General features: G+C 37.2%; 1 protein-coding gene across 2 annotated transcripts; it reads left to right on the top strand.

Moving 5' to 3' along the window:
* Positions 1-255: 255 nt before the first annotated feature.
* On the top strand, positions 256-26641 carry LOC121877233 (zinc finger protein 708-like). Of its 2 annotated transcripts, XR_006090950.1 has the most exons (4): positions 256-456; positions 12746-12902; positions 13221-13455; positions 25959-26641. XR_006090950.1 is itself a non-coding variant. In XM_042382866.1 (3 exons), exon 3 carries the CDS (start codon positions 13275-13277, stop codon positions 14226-14228), a length of 954 nt encoding a protein of 317 aa, XP_042238800.1. In that variant the 5' UTR covers positions 256-456; positions 12746-12902; positions 13221-13274; the 3' UTR covers positions 14229-21687. The 2 variants fall into 2 exon arrangements, 1 of the variants encoding a protein (XP_042238800.1); XM_042382866.1 differs by lacking the exon at positions 25959-26641 and having other exon boundaries at positions 13221-21687.

Here is a 26641-nt window from a genome sequence, read left to right as displayed (position 1 = left end):
CTCTCTCTGTCTCTCTCTCAGTTCAGGGATGCTTCACAGTCTTGCGAAGTGGACATTCCGGCATTTATCGAAAGTCTACAGATGATCAAGATCTATCTATCTATCTATCTACAGTAGCTATCTATCTATCTATCTATCTATCTATCTACAGTAGCTATCTATCTATCTATCTCTCTATCTTTCTATCTATCTCTCTCTAAACCATCCAGACAGCACCAAAGAAAACGACAGTCAACAACACGGGAACACAAGCGACCGAGTGAACGGCATCAACAATACCGACGCTTTGCCAGAAAACTTTTCAGTCATATATTTGGTGTAAAGGAAAGGAATTTCATCTATTATTGAATATGAAGGAAGCTACTGTGTGCAGATGACATGTGAACTGTGATGTATCAGCTACAGTCAGTTGTGAAGTGTTGTTGGCCTACAATTTCCTGTTGTTTCGCCGTCAAGGTGATTTGATTTGATTTGTTTACGTTAAAATTCATATATAATTGTATGTATCTGTATAAAATTTCATCAACGATAATACATTCAGTATTGTAAATACTTATTTCAGATAAATTTTCATTTAGGATAACGTATTAAGTGTTGTAAAGACTTATTTAAAATGGGGTCAACTAAGACTGCCTGTAAACTGTCAGATAGTGGCATCAGCAAAGACACTGACATTAATTGTGTTGTGCCAGTCTTATTTATGATTCTTATGCTGGACTGAAGTTGGTAGAGATTCGTTTTATGCCATAACTAGAAAATGGGTTAATATTGACGACTAACCCACCGATGCGTTATTTGTTTTGATGTTTATTTTCTTACTATATTTCATCTGTGAGTTCTGATATGATAATCATTTTGGTATTATTTTACTTTTGGACATAGCGCACTCCAAAGTTATAAACTACTGAAACATTTAGATCTCCCTATTCTTAGCATTTTGAACCCCATATATACCTGGCTTAAATGGATAATAGCGACACAATTGAATTTAATTGATTTTACGTACTTTTCGGTCTTCATCTATGTGAGGAGATGTTATCGTCGTGAAAGTGAGCTAATTATGAGCATCTTTACATCATGCATGTGTGATGTCTTCCACTCGTGACCAATGATGTATCGATCTCATCACGCAAATTTTTTTCAACCAATTATAATTGATTTTTTTCAAAGGGAGGAGCTAAGGTATGGATTTGAAGGATTTCAATTTCAATGACCAGTGTGACAATGGCCGTAGTAGAGGTTGGGTGTGAGTCGTGCTCCTACGATTATTTTAAGTTTATTGCTGAGTTTTAAGAGAAAGACGATAAAGCTATCCAATGCCCACATAATCACGGTGTTCTCCCTACACCTGTTGAGTGCCCGCTCTGTAAATTGCCTTATAAATTTAGAAAGAACAAGCATCAGAGGTTGACCCTGAACCTATCCCAGATCCTTCCACTTCTAACTAAGGTATTGTACTTTCGGACATGGCACACCCCCAAAGTTTAAAACTACTGAAACATTTAGATCTCTTTGGTTTGAGTCTTTTGAACTCCATTTATATTAGTTGGAAATGAATAGGATAGGTTAGGTTGTTTAAGCTAATCCTACCAGGGATCCGAGGGCGGAGCCCCCGGCTAGGTGGTTAGGTTAGACTACTCGTTCTCATGTTTTCCTCCACCCAAAACCCCAATTTCCCAGACTCTCCCCCATTATCGAGGGGGGGGGGGGGCAAGGAACGAGCAAATCCGCCAAAAATGAAGGCCAGATTCGTTTAAAACACACCAAAATACACTAGAAAACCACATTGGTCAACCCCTAGGGACTCATGTCCGAAAGTACAAATTTACCACCATTTCTTGTGCAATTGCACCTAGGTGTGCACTACTTTGTCTTTCAGTGGTGATGCCGGATCCTGGATGTAATCAACCAATTCATATTGACATATTTGAAGCGTAGTGGATATTTTGCCTTTACTGGCTAAGTTCCTACTAACGCTATTTTACCATGAGTGCACTCTTATTGCCTAAGTACTTTCTCTTTAATATGACAGGGGGTCTGCCCTTGACTAAGAAGTTAGGTAAGGTTAGGTAGGTTTTGTTGGTTGGTTAAATCAGGTTCTATTAGGTTCTAATAAATGTCTCTTTTATAATGATAAGAGCATCTGTGGAAAAAATTACAAAATCGAACATCTCCTGGTTAGGTATACAGTATATACGTATACGTATAGCTACACAACAATAGACTCATGGCGAAATAAATGCCAAATGACGCCAGATTCACGGTCACATAGCATTCTCGCATTCTTCACTGGTAATGGACAATTAGCCAATCAGAGCACACTCATGGTAAAGTAGTGTTAGTAGGAACTTAGCTGGTCATGGCAAAATACCCACTGCCTATTTTAAAACACTCCGCTGCACCACGCACCGATTGCTGCCTATGCTCAGTATGCTTTATGAGCCGCATGGTCTGGGCAGCTTCTCTCATGCCCACAAAAGACATAAAATTACACCATATATTAAGATATTTCTGTTTAATATGCCAGTGGGTCCAGGGGGTGGAGCCCCACGGCTAGTAAGTTAGGTAAGATTAGGAAGTTTTTTGGGGGGGTTAGGATGGTCAAGTCTTCTAACATCACTTCTGCTGCTTGTTTTTCTTATCAACTAAGTTTAGGTTGGGTTAAAATAAAAAATAACCACCTTTTAACGCATTTGCACAAATTACGACAGTGTCCACTATAAAACAGAGTGAAAGTACGCCATTTTTAAATTCGTTTTCTATGAAGAATCGGCGGTGGGGCAGTCATGAATAATTACCAGGAAATTATAACTCAATAGGTTTTTCTTGTGTAATTTTTCTTGTTATAAATAAATATGATCTTTATTTCTGTGGAGTTATGTAAATTTATGGAGATATAACTCCTTTAACACTCGTAATGACAAAGAACCTTCTAAAGTGGGCAGGGTTTTGAATATGAGGGAAATTGAAAGGTAAAAAAAAAAATTGAAAACCCTACCTATGTTTTGAACCTACTGTATATCATGACCAATTTTATTAAAAGGTATAAGTGGAACAGACGGTTAGCATTTTTTTTTAACAGGGAATAGTCCATCTGGGCACAGGTCATCGACCCACAACAGGGCCCAGGGGGCAGAAAAATAAGAGTAAAAAGAAATTAAAAATATAAAAGAAAAAGATTATATTTATCTACACCACAAAGATGCTGGAAAATCAGCTTTTTGAAGTAAGACAGATTCTGTTGAGTAAGGAAACACAGAAGAAGGCTGTGTGAGGAAAGAAGGATGTACTATAATTGGGTTATTCTAGTGTGACTGACAACCACAGAGAAATGGTAGGCACTGCGGGCAGGAGGAGTGGTACGAGCCCATGGCATTGCCAGCGATACATTGCCTGTTAAAGTACAGTACTGTACCTGTAAGAGAGAGAGTGAAGCAACATTGCGGCGAAGAGAAAGGAAAGAAAGATTATACCACTGGTCAACAGCCAAAATGGTTCACATATGAGATCATGCTCACACAACTAATTTCATATTGCTGAATTCGAATCTGATATTTGTTTTGTTCTATCAGACCAGGTTTTATAAAAAAATCAATAGGTACAAATATTTAATATTCCATCACGTGTCGTGCAAAAGATGAGATTATCTCATGTGACTGTGCTTTCATGACTAATTTCATATTAATGAATATTAATTGGATGTTTCATTCTACCATCAGACCTACTTTCTTAAAGAATAAAAAAAATAGTAAATATAGTAACATTATCGCGTCATGCAAGATACAATTTTAAACCTATCACAGATAAGCTCATAAAAAATTGTACCAAAAAACATAAGTTCAAATCCTTTATAATGACAAAATATGAAGTTCTAAAAGTGCTTCTGAACTTTACTCTTTCTCTTGTACAGCTTGCTCTCTTCTCATTGCAGTGTCCAGCAATAGTCGCCCATCATGTTAGGACTGAATTGTCCCTGATATCTGCTCTCCATTATGGCGATATCTTGATGAAATCTTTCGCCGTGTTCATCACTAACGTCTCCAAGGTTACCTGGGAAAAATTCAATATGAGAGTGGAAAAAATGCAATTTCAAGGACATCCTTGCTCCCAATGCATGATAATTCTGAAGCATGGTTGTTACGATTTCTTTGTAGTTGTCAGCACGATAGTTTCCAAGAAAATTCTTTGACACATTGACAAATGATTCCCATGCTTTTTTCTCCAGTGGGTTCAATGTTTTGGTGAATTCGCTATCATTAACTAGTATACGAATTTGTGGTCCATTCAAGACACCTGCTTTCAACTTGGCTTCGGAAACCACACCACCTAGTTTCTGAGATAAGTATAGAGTCCCAGCACCGAATTGATCCATAGCCTTGATGAAATTTTTAGCCAAACCGAGCTTTAGATGCAGTGGAGGCAAAATTATCTTTTCTGGATCTACAAGCGGATTGTGAGCACAGTTAAACCTTCCAGGCGCATCTCTTGGTCTTGTCGGCCAATCCTTTCTCACATAGTGCTCTGCATCAGCTCTGCTGTTCCACAAGCACAAAAAGCACATGTGCTTTGTGTAGCCACTCTGAAGGCCCAGTAGTAAACTGATGACTTTGAGATCGCCACATATCTTCCACTGGTGTTTCTCATACTCTATAGCGGCCAACAGAATTTTCATTGTTTCATAGCTCTCAGTCATTTTTGTTGCGTGTGCTATTGGGACAGATGGAAGCCAATTGCCATTGTGTAAAAGAACAGCTTTCAGAGAGTCTTTTCCTGAGTCTATAAACAGCCTCCAATCCTCTGTCTTGTATGTTTCAGACTTGCAGAGTTGTTGCATGAGAGATACTGCGTCCTCGCAATAACAAAGGTTGTTTGCCATCTTGAAAAATGCAGACAGCTGTCTATGTCGGTAACATGCTGTAGTGATATGCACTCCATCTTCTGGCAGGTTACGCTGCTTTAGTCTGGATCCCAAAACTTCAGCCTTTTCTTTTGACAAGTTTAGGTCCGTGATGAGATCATAAGCGCTTCTTGAGTAAATAGTTTAGGCCTGGTATTTTCAGAGTCATCCTGGTAGTCGTTTTCCATTGAGGTAGAGGTAGAATCGGAATCACTCAATTCTTGTTCAGTCGGTGGATTTGGGACTGGAAGTTCAGCATTGTGCGGTACTGGTCGGATTGCAGAAGCAATATTGGGGTACTGTACCTTGCCTCGTGTCTTGATTTTTATTCCCTTAATATTTGTGAGACAGAAGTAGCAGTCACTACTGTGGTCTTTAGGTTCATGCCATATCATTGGTACAGCAAACGGCATTCCTGAACTTCGTTTACCACACATCCACTCGCTCAGGTGGTTAACACAAGACTTACAGGCTACATGAGGTGCCCATTTCTTGTCTTGGTCACCCAAATGACATTTGAAGTAACTTTTGTAGTTCAGTCGAACAGCTTTTGTGATTGGTTTCTTGAGGCTACCAGGAGTGAAGGCACCACATATGTAGCAAAAACTGTCAGCACCGTTCACACACTTGCGACGTTCCATGTTTTGTTAATTTCAGAGTAATTACAAATCATGCAGGTGTAGATATGCAATATCATGAATCAGCAAACTGAAACAAACAAAAAAGCACAAATCAGGACAAAATAATTGCATAAGTGGAGCCAATGAGCATATAAATTACTGTATGAATAGCATGGTACACTAAATATATAGATATGCTGGTTCTGGAAAACTGAGCCTGATACAGCTATACGAATGTCATAATTGAGTTCAGCACATACAATTACACTAGAATCAGACTGTTTTGATCCAGAACCATGAGAATTTTTTTTTTATGTTGACCAGTGTTTTAATTATCAACTAAAGGATGAGAGTCAATAAGACGAAATGCTTTTGATTCCACCCTATCTAACAGTTGGACAGAAGAAAAGCCACCCCAGATATGAGAGCAGTACTCCAAGTTAGGATAAATGAGTCCCTTTCAAACTTGAAGCAACTGCTCAGGAGTGAAGTAACTACGGCATCTGTACAGCATTCCCAGCTTTCGAGAGGCAGCTTTAACAATGTTGTGAATGTGTGGCTTCCATGACATATTAGAGGAAATGTTAAAGCCTAGCATATCTATTTTAAATTAGGCAGAATGATTGCATCCTGAAAAGTGGTTGGTGGGAGATCATCTACATGTACAGTAATTTGGAAAGTGTAATTGGTAAATACTGAGTTTTATTGCTACCTCCCCATTCTTAGATGCTGCACAGATCCATATTGACAGTTGAAATGCATTTATATACAGTATTTCATACTGTATTTATTTTCCACAGTGCTTTGGATGCTATTAAGTAATAAAATTGATAAGACAACTTTTTTTAATTACTGTATAAGTATTTTTTCTTTTCTTTTTCTCTGTCTACGATCATAAATCACCTGTAGTAGGCACGGTGAAAAAATTATCAATGACACTTAAATTAATTCTTTAGGTGCTTTTTATGCAAAGAAGTTCATATATTTACCTTAAATATTCTGCTGATAATTCTGGCCTGTCGGTGGGTGTTGTCCTCCAATCGTAAAAAAATAAATTCTAATTCCTGTCTTGCTTCAATTGTCAATAAATAGTGGTGTCTCATATTGGGGTTTTTAGTACTTTAAATGCAGGCTTGAATGTCCAAACACAATATCTGAGAGACATAATCAAAATTAAAGTCACTCGATTTCCTCACCGTGCTAAGATGTACAGTATAAATACCGTAAGTAAAATCCTCATGGCACTTAATATTTCAGCTATTACTACACAAATTAGCGTAGCCTTCTTTGTGTGCGTTTACAGCTGATTTGCCAGGCAAGAAGATGACGGAAGCAATGCTTGTGATGAAGGGTGCGGGAGGGGGTTTTGAGAATTGCAATTAAATGCCAGGTAGCGACTTGTCCTCCTAATATTACGTATTTAAGTAATTAATAGATGTTTTAATTACCTGTATGTTGGCCTGGCGAGTTAATGCTAGGCATTTGCATATGTAGATATAAAGCTAGACGTCGCATTCTGGACTTATCACAAAAACTGTTTTTTAGAAAAAAATTGCTTTTCATAGCCTTCTCTATCCAGATTCATGAGTCTTTGAACTGTGACAAATCCCATGTTTTTTCTTTCTGCGCAATATGTTCTTATGCCTAATCTACAGGTGCTCCTCTACTTAAGAACATTCAACTTACAAACTTTCAGAGATACAAACATCATCACTGAGGTCAACTTTTGCAAAATGCTCAACATTTTGATCCATTTCTTCAAACATTTGCATCCCCTTATTAATACTAGTAGCAAATGCCTCTGCCATTTGTTTCACTGAAAACTTTTTGGGGGGTGCAGGTTTTTCTTCTACATTTTGTCTCTCTTCTTCCTCTGCAATTTTCTGTGCATCCAGTTCAATAAGATCCTCGTTACTTAGCTCTTCTGCTACACTTTCAACCAACTGCTCAACATCTTCATTATCAATTTCTAACTCCAGCTGTTTATCCAACTCCACTATCTTGATACTAATCTCAGAAATTGCTTCATCTTCATTAAATCCTTTGAAACTGTTCACATATCTTTTCAGGACCTTCTTCCATATTACATTCATGCACTGACCTGTAACCTCATCCCATGCTGCAGCTATGTTCTTTATGTACATTTCAAAATGTTGTAGTCCTTCCAAAACTCTCTGAGCATTTTCTCACCTTCAGTAGCAGCAACAGTCTGAGCGAAGGTCGTACATAAATAATACGCTTTAAAAGCAGCAATAGCACCTTGATCCATGGGTTCGATGATAGAGGTAGTATTAGGTGCAGGCCGTCCAGGTGTGGTGGGTGTCCCGGAGCATTATCTAAAATTAATAAAATCTTGAATGCAACCCCTTGTTGCAGACAATACTCCTTGGCTCGTGGAATGAAACAACTCAGGAACCAATCCTCACACAGTGCTAGGGTCATCCATGCTTTCTTATTACTATGATAAAACACTGGCAGTATGTGCTTGCTGACATTTTTAAAAGCCCTTGGGTTCTCTGAATGATATATCATGAAGGGTTTTACCTTGAAACCAGCTACATTCCCCCCAACAGAAGTGTGATTCGGTCCTTGAATGCCTTGAATCCCGGCATGGTTTTCGCCTCTTTGTGGATGTACAGTATGTCCGTTCTGGCTTGCACTTCCAGAATAAGCCAGTTTCATCCACATTAAATATTTGCTTAGACAAATAATTTCCCTCCACGATGACATGATCTAGCTCCTCCTTCAAAGCTTCGGCAGCACCCACATCAGCACTTGCTGCCTCTCCACTCACCTTTACACTGTGCAAACTGTAACGGCTCTTAAACCTTTGGAACCACCCATGACTTGCTGTGAAGTTTTGGTTGCACTCATCTTCTGCCTGCTCTTTCAGGCTTTCGAAAAGGCTTCTTGCCTTAGCCTGTATGGTGAGAAGGCTTAAGGGTACATGCTTTTGCAACTGATCTTCCATCCACATCACAAGTAATTTTTCTATCTCATGTATAGGACCTTATCTTTTTTTTTGTTATTATTGTTCCCTTTATAGGTGCTAATCCTTTCACTACCTCACAAATTCGTTCCTTGTCCTTCAAAATTGTTGATATTGTCGAGTGAGAGAAGCCTAGGTCACGTGAAATGGTTGCTACCGTTTTTCCATTTTCATATTGCATTATTATTTTCATTTTCATCTCAAAAGTAATTGACTGTCTCTTTTTCTTTTGAGCACCACCAGAACTCTCACTTTTACACTTGCCAGTCATTTTAAAGGGAATTAGAAACAAAAATTTTGTCAGTACACAGTGCGATCACTAACACCAACGACGGGCAAACACGGTTCTAGGGCTTAAATTCCTTACTATTTTTGTAAATATCAAGAAGTTTATACTATTCAATAATTTTAAAAGTTTAATATTCAATTTTTTAGTCATTTTAACAATTATTGAACAAAATTGAAGGTAAAGTGACTAGTTTAATGCGCGGCATCCAGCCTCTTAACACAGCAAACAGGCGTCAGTCTCTCTCTGTTTTCACTGGAGGTAACATCTTGCTTGAGACTCTCTTCAACTAAACGCTTTTTTTCTGTGTTTCCAAGCAAATTATTGGTCATTTTGAAATATATTTTATATATTGACAATATATAATGCAGTGCAGCGTTGATTTAAAGAAAATAATCTTGAATTAAACCAGAGAGCTAAAATTTTATGGGTGAAATGGCACCATGGGGTGACTTCTCTTCCACCCCAATGCCTTCTCTTCTTCCTTCTCCTCCACCCCCATTCTAAATCCCATCATCATCATCATCATCCAGGAGCCTTCTACATACACACCTCAAAGTAAGTGAACTTTTCTACCATTTTTGTTGAATTTAGGAAATTTTCGGTGAGCTGGAACCAATTACCCAAAAACCCATTGAAACAATGGTTTCGGTTAACGAACGTTTCGGTTAACGAACGACCTTCTGGAACGGATTGAGTTCGTTAACCGAGGGGCCACTGTACTGTATATGGGTGAAGGACTGGGCACGATGGGAGGGTTGTCTAAGGAATGGGCGCCCCCAACAATTATCTTGCACAGGGTCCCTCAGAAGCTAGAACCATTCCTGATTGTATGTTTAAGATAAAATACTTGATTCACCCATAAACACGACCGTATACTATACAGTAACAACCGTATGAAGTATTTCAATGTGTTTTTCTTTAAATACATTTGTACAGTTAGCTCCACTCCTGCATTTGCCACTTAGCATTGCCAATACTCCCTTTCCTTGAGGTGTGAATTCGAAGCATTCGCTTATGAGTGAGATGGAGAAGGGAAGGGTGTGTTGGGTAGGTGTCTTTCTGTGGAGGGAGGGGATGCTGGGAGTGAGGAGGGAAAGTGTATATCAGTTGGGAGAGATTACAATGCAGAATAACACTTTGACAAGAGACGGGTTTTTCTCAGCTGACTGTAATCGTCTAGAAGCAAATGTATTATGGATATGTTTGAATATACATCTTGTAGAAGCAGCAGTTTTGGTTACACACTTGACTACTTGATGGAACTTCCCCAGCTGAATAAAATCATCTAGCAGCAGCCATAATAAAATTGATAAGAAGACATCGTTTTGAAGGGATGAATTAGCAATCAAAACAACCAGGAAATGAGCACCACATATTTATTGTAATACAAACTTGATGTGAATAAAAATACTTCAGGTAGTAGCTGTCCAGTATAGAATCAGCAAAGCACATAGTTCACTGGGGCCAAACAGTGCAGTTAAATGGGTAAAAAGAAAAATTTCATTACAGTATTATTATTATTATTATGTATTATTATTATTATTATTATTATTATCATCATCATCATCATCATAAAATGTGCAAATTATAATGCAAAATGATATAGCTGTTGCTTTAAAGTCTTAATGATAAAGTTGCTGGTGGAATGTTTCGTGATTAGGGTGACGTGTATGGGAGTTATTTGTCTTAGCTGCTCATTCACATTATTAAGTGCTATTTAGAATAAGTATTCTTTTCCATACATTCTCAGTGCTTTAATTGCACCTTATATATTACTTCTCTACTATCTCTATATTCTGTGCTCGGCTCATGCTGATGTGAGTCAGCCTATGTGATACAGTTACCAGATAATGGATTACAGTCGTGTCGCATCTTACGCAGGGAATCTCTTAAATCACCCATAAAGTGCATGGTTATATAATGGTTGCCCCTCGTGTAACGAGGATGGCCGGCCCAAGGGCCACCTAGGCATGAATTTGTTTAAGGTGTAGAAGTTGTCGCCAACATAACAACCACACTCTGAGTTAACTAGCTGCATGACCCGGTGTCAAGGAATAGTCCGAGAAAACCGGACAACTCGCCAACTGCACTGGCTAACCATTATTACAGAATATGTTCCGCAAATCGATTATCATCCAGGTCCCCAATTACTGCTGGGTAGACAGAGGTTAATGACGTAAAGAAACTGGCCCATAGTTTCACCCTGCCCGGAGATCGAACCCGGGTCCGCTCGCTTGCGAGGCGAGCATGCTGACCATTACACCACAGGTAGCCATACATGGTTAAATATACCTGTACTGTAATGTGGTGTAGAATTAAAGAAAATATATTATAAAACTATAAAATAATAAAAATGAAGAGCATGGGTGTGTGTGTGTTTGTTGGGGTGATCAGGTGGGGAGGTGAGAGAAGAGGATCAAGTGGGAAGGTGAGAACCGGGTACGGAGAGGAGATGGAAGAAAAATGGGGAGAAACAAGGGGAGAGCATAATTGTGGAAGCATTGAGAAAGTTTGTCAATAGCGCATCTGGCAACACGGCTGGTAAGGCTTATTTCAGTTTAAATGCGCTCCACACATTCTTCTCTGCTGGAAGTTTAATTTATGGTACTGCCGTTTGTGTGTGTTTTCCTCCTGCATCCATAATTTTCTTAAAGCAATATATACAGTATCAGTAAATGTGAGGAATAAACAAAAATATTACCAATAAATAAATTTAACACAAGTCGCCATCTACACTTCCTGTTTACCACAGCAAATGTGACGCAACCTCCGCCGATTCCCTAGCAATGCTCCCCCCACGACCAACCACCCAGCCATCCTCCCGCTCCCCCAATAAGCCAGCTAACTCGTGTGCAAAGAAATGTATACAGTATTCCTTTTTTTTTTCTTTTTTTTTTTTTTACACGGGGATTAGCCCACCTGGGCACAGGTCACTGACACACATTGGGGCCTGGGGGCAAAAATGTAATAATAATAATAATAATAATTCATTGTAAATAAAATTTAAAATAAATAATACAAAATTGAAAATAATAATAATAAAGAGCCATGAAGAAATACAAAAATTAAAAAAAAAGATCAAAAGTGAGAAACAATATACTGTATGTATGTTGTGTTGTCAATAGTAAGAGAAACAATTGAGACCCTGCAATTGTGTAAATGAGGCAGAAAGTCAGATCAGCAACCTAGAACTTGGTTACAATTTTCGTGATGCCATATGGCAGCAGGGTCTATTATTAGACAATACAATACATTATGCTTCCAATATCTTCCCAGGAGGTAGTACATCCCTGTATGGTAGCTGCTTACTACCTTGCTGTTTTCCCTTAGGACAATTATTTCTTTTAATTTTTTTCACAATACATGTATGTAGGATGGTGTGTGCATGTATATCAGTAAAAATAAATGAAGAAAGTTACGTATATCTTCCCAAAAATATGAATTAAAAAACAACAGCTTCTCCTAGTGGCCTGGTAACAGAGACGAGTCTAACCTGGCTATAATGCCGCCAGCGATGTTAACAGATGTATACCGTATGTGAAAAGAAGGTTATCCGTAAATCTTAATTTGTATCAGGTATCTGTAGATTGAAATATAAATGTTGCAGGTATGGTATTACTAGATTGTAATGCTTGTAAGAGCTCAGAAATGATTACCGTTTAGTTACCTCTGAAGAGTTGGGTGTCTGCTGTATGAACGTTAATAGCCTGAGGTTATCGTCATCAGTACAGTACAATATAGTTATAGATCGACCTCTTATATTTACAATAATTATTTTTTAATTAGTTAAAAATAATGTGTGTTTAAGAAAGAAATAACATATTTTTAATTCTGGAGTTGGGTTAGGTAGAATTTAACCTACTGGAGACAGCAAGGGGGATTCATTAGCTTACGGGAGACGCAACTTCACATTTAGGACGCTGGCTGATTTTCTAGCCTTTTTTTTTCAGACAAAAAAGTGTGTCTTATATGCTGTAAAATGCAGTAGTTTCTCTTGTGCTGGGCAACTTGATGTGATAAGGCATAATAAGAGTGGTGATGGACCAGCAAAGAGTGGTAGAGACTTGAGGTTGCTACCTTAGACCGCCTCTACCATCCTCAACACAGGTAAATAAGTTTCAATTTATGCTTTACATTGCTTTATTTAAGGCTTATATGCTGCTTTATATGATTGATTATTTTATTGCTTGACAGTGTGCATTACAGAGACATATCAAGGGTAAATGGGAGTTTTGGGAGGGTGGTTGGTCCCTATCCCCCTGAATTTGTTATGTTCTTAAGGGATTAATTGCTTCGATAACCGTTGATTCACTAACCAATGATTTTTCCCGGCCCCTACTGTATATGTGTCAGTTATCGGGGTATGCCTGTATTTATACAAATATACTCTTAGTGAAAATACTAAGACAAAATTTTTTGTTTCAGAGACTGGTGATGACACATCTCTAGATCAAGTGCAACACAAAGCAGAAATTAACCATGTCAAGCCCCAAAGAAAAAAACCTCCCTTGTAGGGATTGTGGAAAACTGTTTGCCTTTAAGAGTGACCTCCAGAAGCACATGCTGGTGCACAATGGTATCAAAGAGTTTAGATGTGAGGAGTGTGGCAAACAATTTTCTCAGAAGGGTCATCTGAAAGCACATTCAGCTGTGCACACTGGTGAGAAATTGTACGGGTGTCTTGATTGTGGAAAACGTTTTAAATTTAATAGTTCTCTGAGAAGGCATTCACTTGGCCACTGTTGTGCAAAGCCATTTGAATGTGAGATATGCGGGAAAAAAATTTCACAAGAAAGTACACTTGGAGTTGATTTGTTTGTGCACAGGTCTCACTCTTTTAAGTGTGTTGAATGTGAGAAAAATTTAGTTGATGAGGAAAGTTTCACTCAAAATTTATATGAGCCCAGTAATATAGAACTGTTCACTTGTCCTGAATGTAAAACAGATTTTCCTTCTGATCAATCTCTTAGAAAGCATCTACTTGTTCACAGTGACATAAAACAAATTGAGTGTGAACAGTGTGGGAAAAAGTTTGTGCATGAATGTTCTCACAGAGAACATATGCTTGCACACCCTGTGCTCAAAGAATTTGAGTGTGAGGAATGTGGGAAACATTTTTCATGCAGGTCAACTCTCAAGCTTCACTTACTTGTGCACAGTCGTGTCAGAAATTTCAGATGTGAAGTATGTGAAAAGCATTTTCTGACAAAAGGTCATCTTGCTACACACATGCTGGTGCACAGTGGCATAAAAAAGTTTGAATGCACTGAATGTGGGAAACATTTCTCACAAAAAAGTCATCTTACAGGTCATTTGGTCACACACAGGGGCACCTCAACCACTGGATGTTACATATGTGGGAAGCTAATGCTACATAAACGTAATCTTGGCAGGCACTTGCGTACATGTTTGAAAAAGAATCAGATATGTTGAATGTAAGAAACTATATCAGAGACAGGAAAACAATCTGACATATCCTTGTGGAACATACAACCCCAGGTTGTACACAGGTTGTACAGTATTAATATTTAGTGGAATAATAAATCAGGATCATAAGGGTGTTCATTGACATTGTACAAGTACACTAGTTGGATTTTGGAAGTGGCTATAATAACTGAGGCTATATCATGCCACAAGGGCCTTCAAGGGGTAGTTGACATTGAATCTCCTTTCTTAAACCCCAATAAAGCAACACATACACACATCAAAAATTATGTAAACCTTCAATAGTGAACTAGATCTTAGGTTTAAATTTACAAGTACAGTACTGTTCAGTACCAAGAACTAATATAATTCATATAGATTTATATTTTGGTCACCTAAATAGACTGAAATGGGATTGAAAAATTTAGGTTGTTCAACATGTACTGTACTGACCAGAAAGAATGTACTGCCTCAGCCATTACTGTGTCAAGCATATGGGTACCTGAAAATTTGTGCTCCTTCACAAAATTACATTGAGCTTGTTGCAACATCCTACATCAATGCATGTGGACTTGTACTATATTATATATGAGTGCATGCAGTTTGTTGTCAAGGTGCAACACGTGACACATTTGACCTCTATTCTGCCACCACAGGTATTTGTAAAAAGCATTACAGAAAATTATGGCTTTTCAACGTAGTTTGTATTTAATTAATATTTATGTTCATAATTTGTCCTTACAAAAGGTGACTTCATACAAGTTAAGGTAAATCTTGACTGTGAGGAATTGTTTTATAAGGTAAAGCAAGTTGAACAATGAGTAACATGGTGTCACCCTTTAAGAAATTTAAAATTTTGTTAAGTTGTTTGCCATGGCTGAATTTTGTAAGGTATTCTGGTATCTTCTGTTGAGGCTATGATCATTAATTTGTCTAAGATCTTTAAAGACAATACTGTGTCCTAACTCACTCACTTATTTCTCCCCAGACACAGCTCCTGATCAATTCTTGGTTATCCATGTTAAGTTTCCAATGAACAAAAGGTTTTCTAACTTGCTTGATCTTAGACAGAAAATATAACTTATTTTGTTTGGTTTCTTTATGCTCTGATAGAGGAATGTGGATATCTTAGAGGTAGTAGGGTGTTGGTGGTACAGCAGTAATGCGCATATCTCTCACCACTGTGTCATGGTTCGAGTCCTGCGTGGCCTGGACACACGTGAGAATGGTGTTATCCAGTGTGAACCTACCAAACATCATAGGTTTCTTCCGGGTACTCCGGTTTCATCCTGTACTAACTCTGGACAAATAGAGTTCATAACAAAGTAACAAAGAACGGGCCAACTGCCTGAACAGCTTGTAAGCTGATAAGTGGTGAAGTGATAAAACTGTAGTAATATGTTGGGTGACCTTTCTTAGACCTAGAAGAAGACCTATCTGAAAGTTCTCAGACATGAAAAAGTAGCCAAAAGATCATTTAGGTATTTAGAGTTAAAAAGTGATATCTGTGTTCTCTTAAAGTTTACTTACATCCTGTCAGTAACTACTTGTGAATGTAATTGTAGTTTAATAAGATGGTTAACAACTACTGTATTTTAGTTCATGAGATGTTGTCTTCTTCAACCCTTTGTGTGTCCAGGACTCACGATGTGTTTCCACTCACTTTATGAAACTACATTCAAGAACCAGAGTTATGTACAGAGGACCACTGATGCCCCACATGTGCCATGCCATCCACCACTCTAAATGATTTGTAACCTTGGTGAGATGGCATGCATAGATCGGGGTCAAAACAAATTTTATCTATCACATTGACAGTACAGTAATCCCTCGCCAATTGCAGGTTTACCATTCACGGTTTTAAGTATCCACCGTTTTACCAACCTCGGTGACAAATTTTAATTATCTGCGGGTTTCCACAGCCACATAAGAGATTTCTAGCCCTGCGTGGCGGGAATGCTACCCTCATCCCGTAAACATCCCTGTGGTGTTGCTCTCCACTAATTGGAAATTACTCTACATTGTTAAATTTATTGCCCTGAAATATGGCCTTAAAGCACTAATGTATTTTCATTGGAATAGAATGTGGAATTGTTTGATCATCGTGTGTGTGGTGAAAGTGTAGTGTCCATCAGCAGGCATTTTTTTATTGGTGGGTCAACTGTGAGAACTATTAAGAAAAGTGAAGATGCCATTGGGCAAGTGTGAAGGGAAAAGCACCAGAGTGCAAAAGTGACTTGAACAGTATGCCTTGTGATCCTTGCCTAGAAAGAACAGAGAAAGATTTCTTTTTGACTCAAGGATATGACTCAAGAAAATGAGTCGCATTTGCAACAATACGGTGGAGACATTAAGCAGTGCAGCAGGGACTTCACGAGCTACCACCAGCTTCCTTGATATACTTCATGAGTTACCACCAGCTTCCTTGATAACAAAGGGTGGTTTGGAAACTTCAGAAAAAGAATCAACATGCACAACATAAAAACCTTGGGTGAGTCAGCATTGGCACGCCACGTGGCCACGACAACCTACCTGATGTGCTGAAGAAGCTTATTTTTATACAGTATGATAAATGTTTTTTTTTAAGGATAGCGTACTTCCTGTACTTATTTTTAACCTTGATCTGTACAGTACATTATAGGACTTTAGGTATGTCTCTCAGGGGTCATTTCCCCAAACCCTTATTTCCCATTAGACACCGCCCTTGCCAACCACAGTTTGTCAACTGCGGGAGAATTCTAGAACATTGGCAAGGGATTACTGTATTCTCCCGTCCACTGTATTTTTTACTTTTAATGGAAGTCCTTCACTTATTATTGGGCATCTGCAAAGTGGTAGTATCAGACATAAGGGTAGACAACCCAGAATGTAATGTCCCATGTTACCTCATGGAACATAAAATGGATCTTGGATATACAGTACAGTATAGTTTTTTTATTGCTATAGTTTATTATGCTTCTCTTGTTCTGCACTTTGTGTATTACAAGAAGTTATAGGTATATTATTCAAGTACAATATGGCTGTTTGTTGTGGAATATAATGCAGCTCTGGCAAGCACTGTAAGACCTCCTATGCTGCCACAGTTATAACCAAGTTATTTTTGGCATGTCTCAATTGGTCCAGAATCACTTTTGTCAAGTCACATTCTCCTTATGCCAGGTCTTAAGAAAAATTGCAAGATACATTGGTTCATGCATCTGGTGAGAAAATAAAACTGTTACGCTTCAAGGTACATTATATGAAAAAATTTAAGTACAGTAGAATGTCGATATAACGTGAGATACGTTCCAGGAGAGGTCGCTTTACATCGAATTCGCACTAAACCAAAGTGTTGTTTCAATGGAATAATATAGTTTGGTACTTGAGAGAAACACATAATACTAAAAAGACTTTTATTAGCTAATAAATATGAGAAAAATATATGGCGTAATGATATATATGCAGCAAGCACTTCCTGCAGTCGAGTTGAGAGCTGGACGGTACTGTTACTGCGAGGTACTGTACTGTACTGTCTGCTGCCTCGCGTCACTGGCCCTCACCCTGCACTTTCACTTTCAACTTAGTTTTTCATTACTTTATGCTATCAAAAATAGATATTCACCCACCTTTAGTTTGGTAAGTCATCCTCTGAAGATGCAGAGCCCAACACGGCCAGCTCATCATCCACATCACTGTCTGGTGGTGTGGCTGTGGAGGCACCTGACACGGAAACACTGGATGATGGTCTTGTCTGCCCAGACATTGATGGGCCAGTTAATGATGTAGTGGCGATGGTTGATGCACGTGGTGGAAGGAGATAGTGTCACACAATATGTCCGTTCATTAGAGCGTCAGCGCGAGAACTGAGGGTGTCGGAGGGTGGCGGGCAGCCTTGTAGCTGCCCAGAGAGGTGTCTGGCGGGAAACATTAGGTGTGAAACATAAAATATTGTGTATTTCCATATGACGCTCCAGATTTGATTCGCGTCAAATGGGAAAAATTCGCTTTAAATTGATACGTTGTCATTAATTGTGGGTGTCGCTTCAAATCAATAATTTTAAATCGATTCACGTTAAATTGACGTTCTACTGTAGCTGCATTTCTTCATTTTGTGGTGACTCAGATGGTAGTAAACAGGTATTTATCAAAGAAAATGTTCAAATGTTTCTTCAACTCACATCATCAAATTTAGTATATTACTGTAAAGCAAAAAGAGAGAGAGAGAGAGAATGTGGACTATCATAAAGTGGCATTGGTCAAGTTGACAACACCAAGTCCCGGGCCACTTTACCCATTTTATATATAGTTAGGTTTCTTTTCTCCAGGTCATGTCATTGTTGATATATAATTTACTCTGGAGTCACTGTAAGTTTAATGTGATTAAGACTTAAGGCTAATATGATCTATGTTTAATTGTATGGTATTCTCTAATGTGTCCCCACACTTTTGTCTGTCTGTATGTTTGTATTGGTTAACTGTTCTCGTATTTTTCATTTGGGTGGGCAAACACATTATAGGATTTTATTATTATTATTATTATTATTATTATTATTATTATTATTATTATATGATGATTTTTTTCATAGATGCTTTTTTCTGTTATGATGCAAAATGTTCTGGCAGGTAATTTATACCCTGTTTCTTAGCACTGAGCAGCTAGTGGGTTACTCTACCCCTTGGCAGCATGATAGTCCACTCAAGGATTTTTCCACCATTGACAAGTGTATGCAGTATGTATTTGTTTTACTAACTGCATGTGCAAGGGCTAATAGACAGGGTTTTTCATAAGTCGCACTCAATAGGAATCATAACAAATTAAAGAAGATGGCAGAGAATTTGACACTAGAGAAAAGAGTCGGTTTAATATTCATGTACCGAGAGCCTGATGCTACACACTGATCAGTTGTAAAAGAATATAATTGATAACATCTAAAATATTTTGTCGACCAATATCATCCAAGAACCACTGAAAATTTAAGGCAGAATATCACAGCTGAATGTAACAAGATTACCAAAGATATACTGATGAGAGTGGAGGCATCTTGTTCACTTAGAATCAATGTGTGTATTGAAGTAGATGGTGAAGCATTGGAAAATTTACTAGTATACAGTAGTAATGTACAGTGTATTTTCCCTATGTTGTGCGACTTATGAGACGCCATGCACAAGAGAGGAGCTCCATCCTCCAATTCAATTGGGAATCAACTCAGGAGCCTCCTCTTTCAAGGCAAATGCTCTACCACTGAGCTACAGATTTATAGAAATATTGTTATCATTAGTAGTAACCATAGCAGCAGCAGTACTAATAATAGTAGTACAGTAATATTACAGTAGTAGCAGTAGTAGTACAGTAGACCATCAATATAGTGTGATTCTATACTGAGCTTTAAGTAGTTTGCATTCTCCTAAATTATTCCTATTTTTCATAATTGCACAGGAAAACTCCATCATTGCACAGTTTAAGCCCAGAAAATTTAATTACAGTACAGTAAATGGACCACAATGATCATCACCTGAGACACATTTACAGGGTAATTTATATTGTGATGGAAAATTTCCTTATACAGGTATCCCTCGTTTAAGGGGAGTGTCCGGCTGAATTACGAAATAAGTATCCTGTCAGCAATTAAGGACACCAGATGCATAGTTGCTATACCCCTGAATCGGTTCTGCTTAATCCTTGATACCTGATTTTTCCCTTATATTCTTATCAATTTTCAAAATCCTACTTCTCGTAACTTCTCACTAGATTATTCTGAAATTTATGTGGAGTACTGTATAGGTAATTTATTCCTCTTAAATGTGACATATAGATATTTCTGATTATCACTTTTTTGGGTGCATAAACTTTTTTCCTAACTTACCATTTTTTCCTTCAAATATTTATAAAGATAAATCAGCAAATAATAAACCAAGCCAAATATAAAGAAAATCTATAAGTTCAGCCATGCCTAATATTCTTCTACATAGTTTTTGTTTTATTAGAATTGGCCATAAATGGCTGAGCCTTAGGTAGTTGCTCGAGAGCAACTCGCAATTGTACCTCACTCTCACATGTTTGATGGGTAACTGACTCTCGTTCTGTTGCTAGCAAACTGAGAAAAGTGCCAGATACTGATTTTTACCAAGTGCTTGGTATTACTTTACACCAAAATATTATTATAAATATTTTTCTACAGCCTTTACTTCATAAACAGAAGGGCCCTCTAAATGAACGGGGGTAGAACAATCATGCATAGCTACATAATTATTATGAATTACGCAATCAAAATACGTCAGCAGAAAGCCATAGGCAACAGCTTTCCTCAGGAATTTTTCTGAATATTTTTCGTATTTTTCCGATTTTCATCGTATTTTCAGCCAGAACTCCCCTTATCGATGGGGCTGTGTTCCAAAAAAAAACCTAACGTTAAGGGAAGTTATTGGTAAATGAAGGATGACAACAAAGCACGGAGGGCAGAGAACAGGATCAAATAGCAAAGCAGTAAACACCGTGCCCCCTAATAATAATAATAAATTAGTTTTTTATAAACAGTTTTGAAGGTAAACACTTTATTTATTGACACCAAACTTCTATACAATATAAACAATATGGTTTGGTGTTAAAACAATTTAGTGAGTGAAAGGTGAGCCTAATTCAATCAGATTTAGATTTGTAAGTCAAAAGTGAAAGGAAAAAGCTATGATAAACAATATGATTGATACCTAGCATATCATAAAATAAAATAGCACTTTTTTTGTTTACAAAAAATAGATCCTTCCATACTCAAACCTTGCTCTGGGCAATGTGATGCAGTTCAGTCAAGCAGTCACCCATCTGACTCCAAGAGTGTATGTGTGTGTGTGTGTAATAATAATAATAATAATAATTAACGGTTTATTGAAAAAGTTCTGCAGCCCGAAGGCTGAAAATATACGTTGGACATAAATGACTTATTACATACATTGGTGGTTTAACAAAAGCCTTCATTAGAGAAAGGTAAAGGAACATACAGTGTGTGCGTGTGTTGTGACATGACATCAGTGTTGGAGTGCGGCTAGCTGGAGGGTTCGGCGACACAGTTACAGCCTATGCCTTCACACAAACGTTTGCTCCACACATATACACATCCATTCAATTCATTTTTCATATTTTATAGTTTTATTGTATATTTTTTTTATTTCTAAGCTACATTAGATTATTGTATTGTTTTGATTTTTCCACAACTTTTATAGTTTTGTTACATGTAGCAATGGCAACATGCCATCTCACAGGCCACCTCTTCCCAGTTTTCACCTTCCCAGTGAGTCAAGCAATCTCTATTAAACAGAATTTTGACCTAACGTTAAGTAAGAAAGGTTGTCCTTTTTTTTTATCACTAAACCAAATTAATGTTAAGTGATTAATGCTAATGAGGGATACCTGTACAGGTATCCCATGTTCATGAACAAAAAAAAACTTATCTAACTAATGATAAACAGTACACAACTACTGTAATTTACTGTCAAACATATTAAAAACATTAATAAAGTACTATTTAGATGAAAATATACAACTAAAACCATTGAGGAAAAGCTATATGAAGGTTTAATACAACCGTCATTTTTGTATAGATGGTGGCTGTGTGGCCTCAAGCCTTGCCGTAGCAATGTAGCCCGGCTGGGGATGCTGTCTCTGCTGACCCTTAGCAACACTTCTTCTGCCACATACAAAGAAATGCTTATTCCCTTTGTTCTTGACCTAATGATAGTTATGTCTCTTACTTTTTTAACATTATATATGTAGGATTGTGTGTTCATGTAACTGAGTACTATATAAAAGTGAAGAAAGTTAAGTTTTTTACCTGAAATTACGAGTTGAAAAAGAACTTTTACACAGATCCTCCCAGCTCATCCTGCTACAACTCTTGGTGGTGCATGGAGAAATGTTTATTCCCCTTATGTTTTTTATCTTTTGGTATACAGTATATATATATATATATATATATATATATATATATATATATATATATATATATATATATATATATATATATATATATATATATATATATATATATATATATATATATATATATATATATATATATATATATATATATATATATATATATATATATATATATATATATAAATATATATATTCTGTATGTAGGATTGTGTGTGTATGTAACGGAATAAAAAAACAAATGAAGAAAGTTATGTTTATCTATCCAAAATTATGAGTTGAAAAATAGCTATAACATAACTCACACCTCGACCTGGTAGGGAGAGAGTTTGAGGGATGTGGCCACTCCTGCGGGTGCGTGATTTGAATTTTCACCAGGACCCAAATTCATAATAGCAGGGAAAACTTTCGTAAAAAAAAAGGGGTGGTAATTTAGGAAATGCTTATGAGTGAATTTTTGTATTGATAGTTTGTATAGCGAGGGATACCTGTACCATGTATTACTATGAGCAAAAAGAGAAATACCTGTAGATGGAAAACTGATGCTGCCACATATGGTGGTTTTAAGAAGAAAGGATATACAGGAGGTAATATTACTTTTGATGAGAAATTAAGATAACGAATAGGCTACATTACCGATCACGGCAAAAAATAACCTGACACGCTGTTTTGGTCTATATTGTCAATCCATTGTTTATGTAATAGAAGCAATGATATAATAGTATTTACTGTATTATCAATCACATATTACTAATTAAGTTATCCTAAGCAACCAAACCTATCTAACTTCTTAACCAGGGGATCTGCCTCCCGGCACATTAAATATCTTAGTTCTTGGTCGTTTGCGAGGGAAATGTCATAGATGAAAAGTGTCTCAGAATTCTTGAAGCTATTGATTAAAAAGATAAAATTCCTGAGAGTTGGTTAGTGGCAACAAATGCAATAGTACCTTTTCTAGTAATTTCCTGAATTTCAACTCCCAATATCTCGGTTATGGGTAAAATGCAAGAATGATGTCATAGAAGAAATTTGTCTTGGTTTTGTCTGAAATGATCATTACAAACACAAATAACTTAACTACTGTATCCAATTTTGTCCTCTACTATAAACTGACCCACACTCAGCCTCACCTGCTCTTGAGTTGTACTGGGTGGTGGGTCGGTTACACAATTACTGTATCAGCCATCTCCATGAATATTATATCTTGTTATTTCTCATTTACAATTTTATATAAAAAAAAAGTGTGCATATATATCATGTCATAATTTTATTTGCATAATACAATACTATTATATCATTACTTCTATTACATAAACAGTGGACTGGCAAAATAACCCAAAACAGCCTGTCAGACTATTTTGCCGTGACCGGTCATTTAGCCACATGAGAGCTCACTAGTGCTGAGGGGGATCATTCAAGAGGTAAAGGTATCAAATGTTATTTGTTAGAAATCAAATGAAAATAATGTGAAGAATATGTCATTTATGCTGCTATCGTTCCATGACTTCCATATTTCTAATGTAATTAGTTGGGGTTATTTTTATGATTTTTTTTTCTCTCAGAAATGGTAATGTTCTTAGCTTAAAGATACATATAACTTTGAACTTGTTTATTTATTTCTTGTACAAAACATATTTATTGAAAAATATAAGTGTCAAAACTATAAAATAATAAGACAATTGGAGGTTTACTTTGAAAATAGCCTTTGAGATTCTTTTAAACAAAACAAAATAAAATGGGATGAAAAATATGAAAGATAAAAGTAAAAGTATAAATGTCAGAAATTATATTAAACTTGAGCTTTGGGGTTTAGTGATAGCAACAGCTCATCCCCTTTTGAAGACACCCGAACACATCCATATTACATATGGACTAAACGTGGTGGCACATTGTGCACTTTCCTCCAAACATGTCACCCGTTTTGCTGGCCATTGGCCAAAACGCCCAACAAGTAGCAGGATTTTGGCTGTTGCTAGGAATGGACAACGGTTTGGCGTGGATCTCTGCTAGCCGGATTAGTGCTCAAATGAGCTTCATATAATTTCAAGTAAAAATTGAAATAAATCATGAAACAATGATCATTTAAAACATTTACAACCGGTGACATATTTCTATTTATTCGTCACTTTAAAACTTCTTTAGAACAGTATTATTAAATCTTTATTCAGAGTCTTCTTTGACCAGCCAGCCCCTGCCACTTTTTAAAGAAACTTTCATTACACACCCATTTGTCTTTTCTTTAGCCTTTGCAGATGCCTCACTTGCTTTAGCAATTGGAGAACTATAGCACAATCCTGCAAGACCTCAACTGTAGTTATGGGATCCATGGCTAACCTCAACTAGATGCTTTGTTGTTGTTTTCGTTGCATTGGGTAGATGCACCAACAAAACATCCCGGTTTGACGCAAAACGTCTCTTTGTTTTGCTAGCTGGGCCGTGTTTGCTAAACATGTTTGAAGGAAAGTGCCCAGTGTTATGCCGCCTTAATGCTCCTTGCTATTGATGGGCTGGCTGGCTGTGTTGCATACTGTTGGTAAGTGCTGGGCATGTACAGTAGCTAAAACAACTATTTGTGCATATGTACTTTGTGGGAACAATATGAGAACATGGACTATTAATTTTGGTATATGAGGGCTGTCACTAGTCGCACGTAAAATTTCAGAGCATATCGACCCCCACCTGCACAGATAGTTGTTTTAGCTACTGTACAGGCTCTAGACTGTAACAGAACATGTGCAAATTCACATCTCTTGCTGTCACAACATTTTCTGGCAAGTTATTACTACAGTTCACAGCTCGTTCTGTTATAATTTTCTCTGGCAAGTTATTACAACAGTTCACAACTCTTATTGTTATAACAGTATCTGGGGTTTATTACAAGAGTTAACAACTTTTACTGTTACATTTACTTGTTCACAACTCTTACTGTCACAACACTCACAGGATCACAACTCATAAGGTGGCATTACACTAGCATTTCTATTGTTAACTTTTTCATTACTGTCGACTTTTTTCACGAATTGTCGGCTTTGTCGCTGGCTGTTGTCAAACGGTACAGACCGTCTGCACTGACAACTGATACGACAACTTACCAGAGTCAATCAAGATCTATAATTGATACTACAAATAGTTATAAAAATTAACTAATTTCTACTTAAAATATAAAGCTAAAATTATTATGAAGTAATTATGACTCTTCTTCCCAACATTACTCTTTACAGGTATAATGTTTAATTTCGTGATTTTAAAAGGATAAGAAAATATTGTTTGTTGTTTACATTTTGACCCTGCGGAATAACAACAACATGACGGAGCCAACAGATAAAATCATTTCCCAAGTATGGACACGCCTCTCCGAGGAGTTCTTGGTGGACCAGATAAGGCAGTGCATCTGTCTCTGGGATCACTAGGACTCTTCATACACCAAAAAAGGCGTAGAATTACTGCGCTTTCCTCATCAGTTGGATCCATCTTGTTTGTTGACAGTTGTCGAACGAGGGAAACTGGCAAGTTGGTGCTAAACGCGTGTGTGACGGTGTACAGCAAAAAGTTTGAAGATTTTCTGAAAGTTAAAAAAAATCAACGAAAGAATGCCAGTGTGACACTGCCTTTACTGTCACAACATTCTCTAGTAAGTTATTACAACAGTTCATAACTCTTACTGTCGCAACATTCTTTGGTAGATTATTACTACAGTTCACAATAATCACTGGTTCACAGCTCTTACTCCAACGAAGTTGACGCTAATAATTTCCTTTACTTGTGGCTACTTTAACTTGAAGTTGTGATCTTTAGTATAAGATCATTAAATAAGTTTCTCTTGCCCTTAATAGATGGCAGCACGGGCATGTCGTCTGCCAGCACTGACCAGCAGCATCTACGCAGATCACGCATGATTCACGACACCCCAAGTTCTATTGGTCCATCACTCAACTTGAGTCTAAATGACTGTTGTCCAGGAAGCAGTTGTTGTGACTCAAGGCGAGTTATAATTTGTTCAAGATTTTTTTCTTGAAGTGTTGTCTCAAAGGAATTTTTTGGTGTATTTGTTGGGGCTGTGGTCCATACCCTACTGTATACTGTACAGATATATTTCTTAGTGAAATAGATAGAATTATATACTGTATTGTGATTCTACAGTACTGTATATTTTGTGACCATTTTTTATCCCATTCTCGTGTTATGTCGAAGGTCTACTGTACGTACAGGTACAGTATTAGTATTTTATTTCTATTTCATTAGATGCATCAGTCAGCTTTATAGATGCCAATCCTAATTGACTTAATCCTTTACTGAGAACATTTTGCCTGGCCCACATTGTCTCACCCAACCTGACCAGCTGCAGTGACTTAGCATAAGACCAGTTGTTGGTCATCCTTATTAATATAGTATTTCTGTTAGTGTTTGATAACTTGTATGTATTTCTGTTAGTGTTTGATAACTTGTATGTGTTTCTGTTAGTGTTTGATAACTTGTATGTATCCATAAATGTAGCTCAATAAATTACTTAATTATT

The sequence above is a fragment of the Homarus americanus genome, unplaced genomic scaffold (genome assembly GCF_018991925.1).
Source record: "Homarus americanus isolate GMGI-L3 unplaced genomic scaffold, GMGI_Hamer_2.0 scaffold367, whole genome shotgun sequence".
In the NCBI taxonomy this organism is placed as follows: domain Eukaryota; kingdom Metazoa; phylum Arthropoda; class Malacostraca; order Decapoda; family Nephropidae; genus Homarus; species Homarus americanus.
Note: the sequence above shows the minus strand (reverse complement) of the source record. Positions and strands in the feature narration are given on the sequence as shown.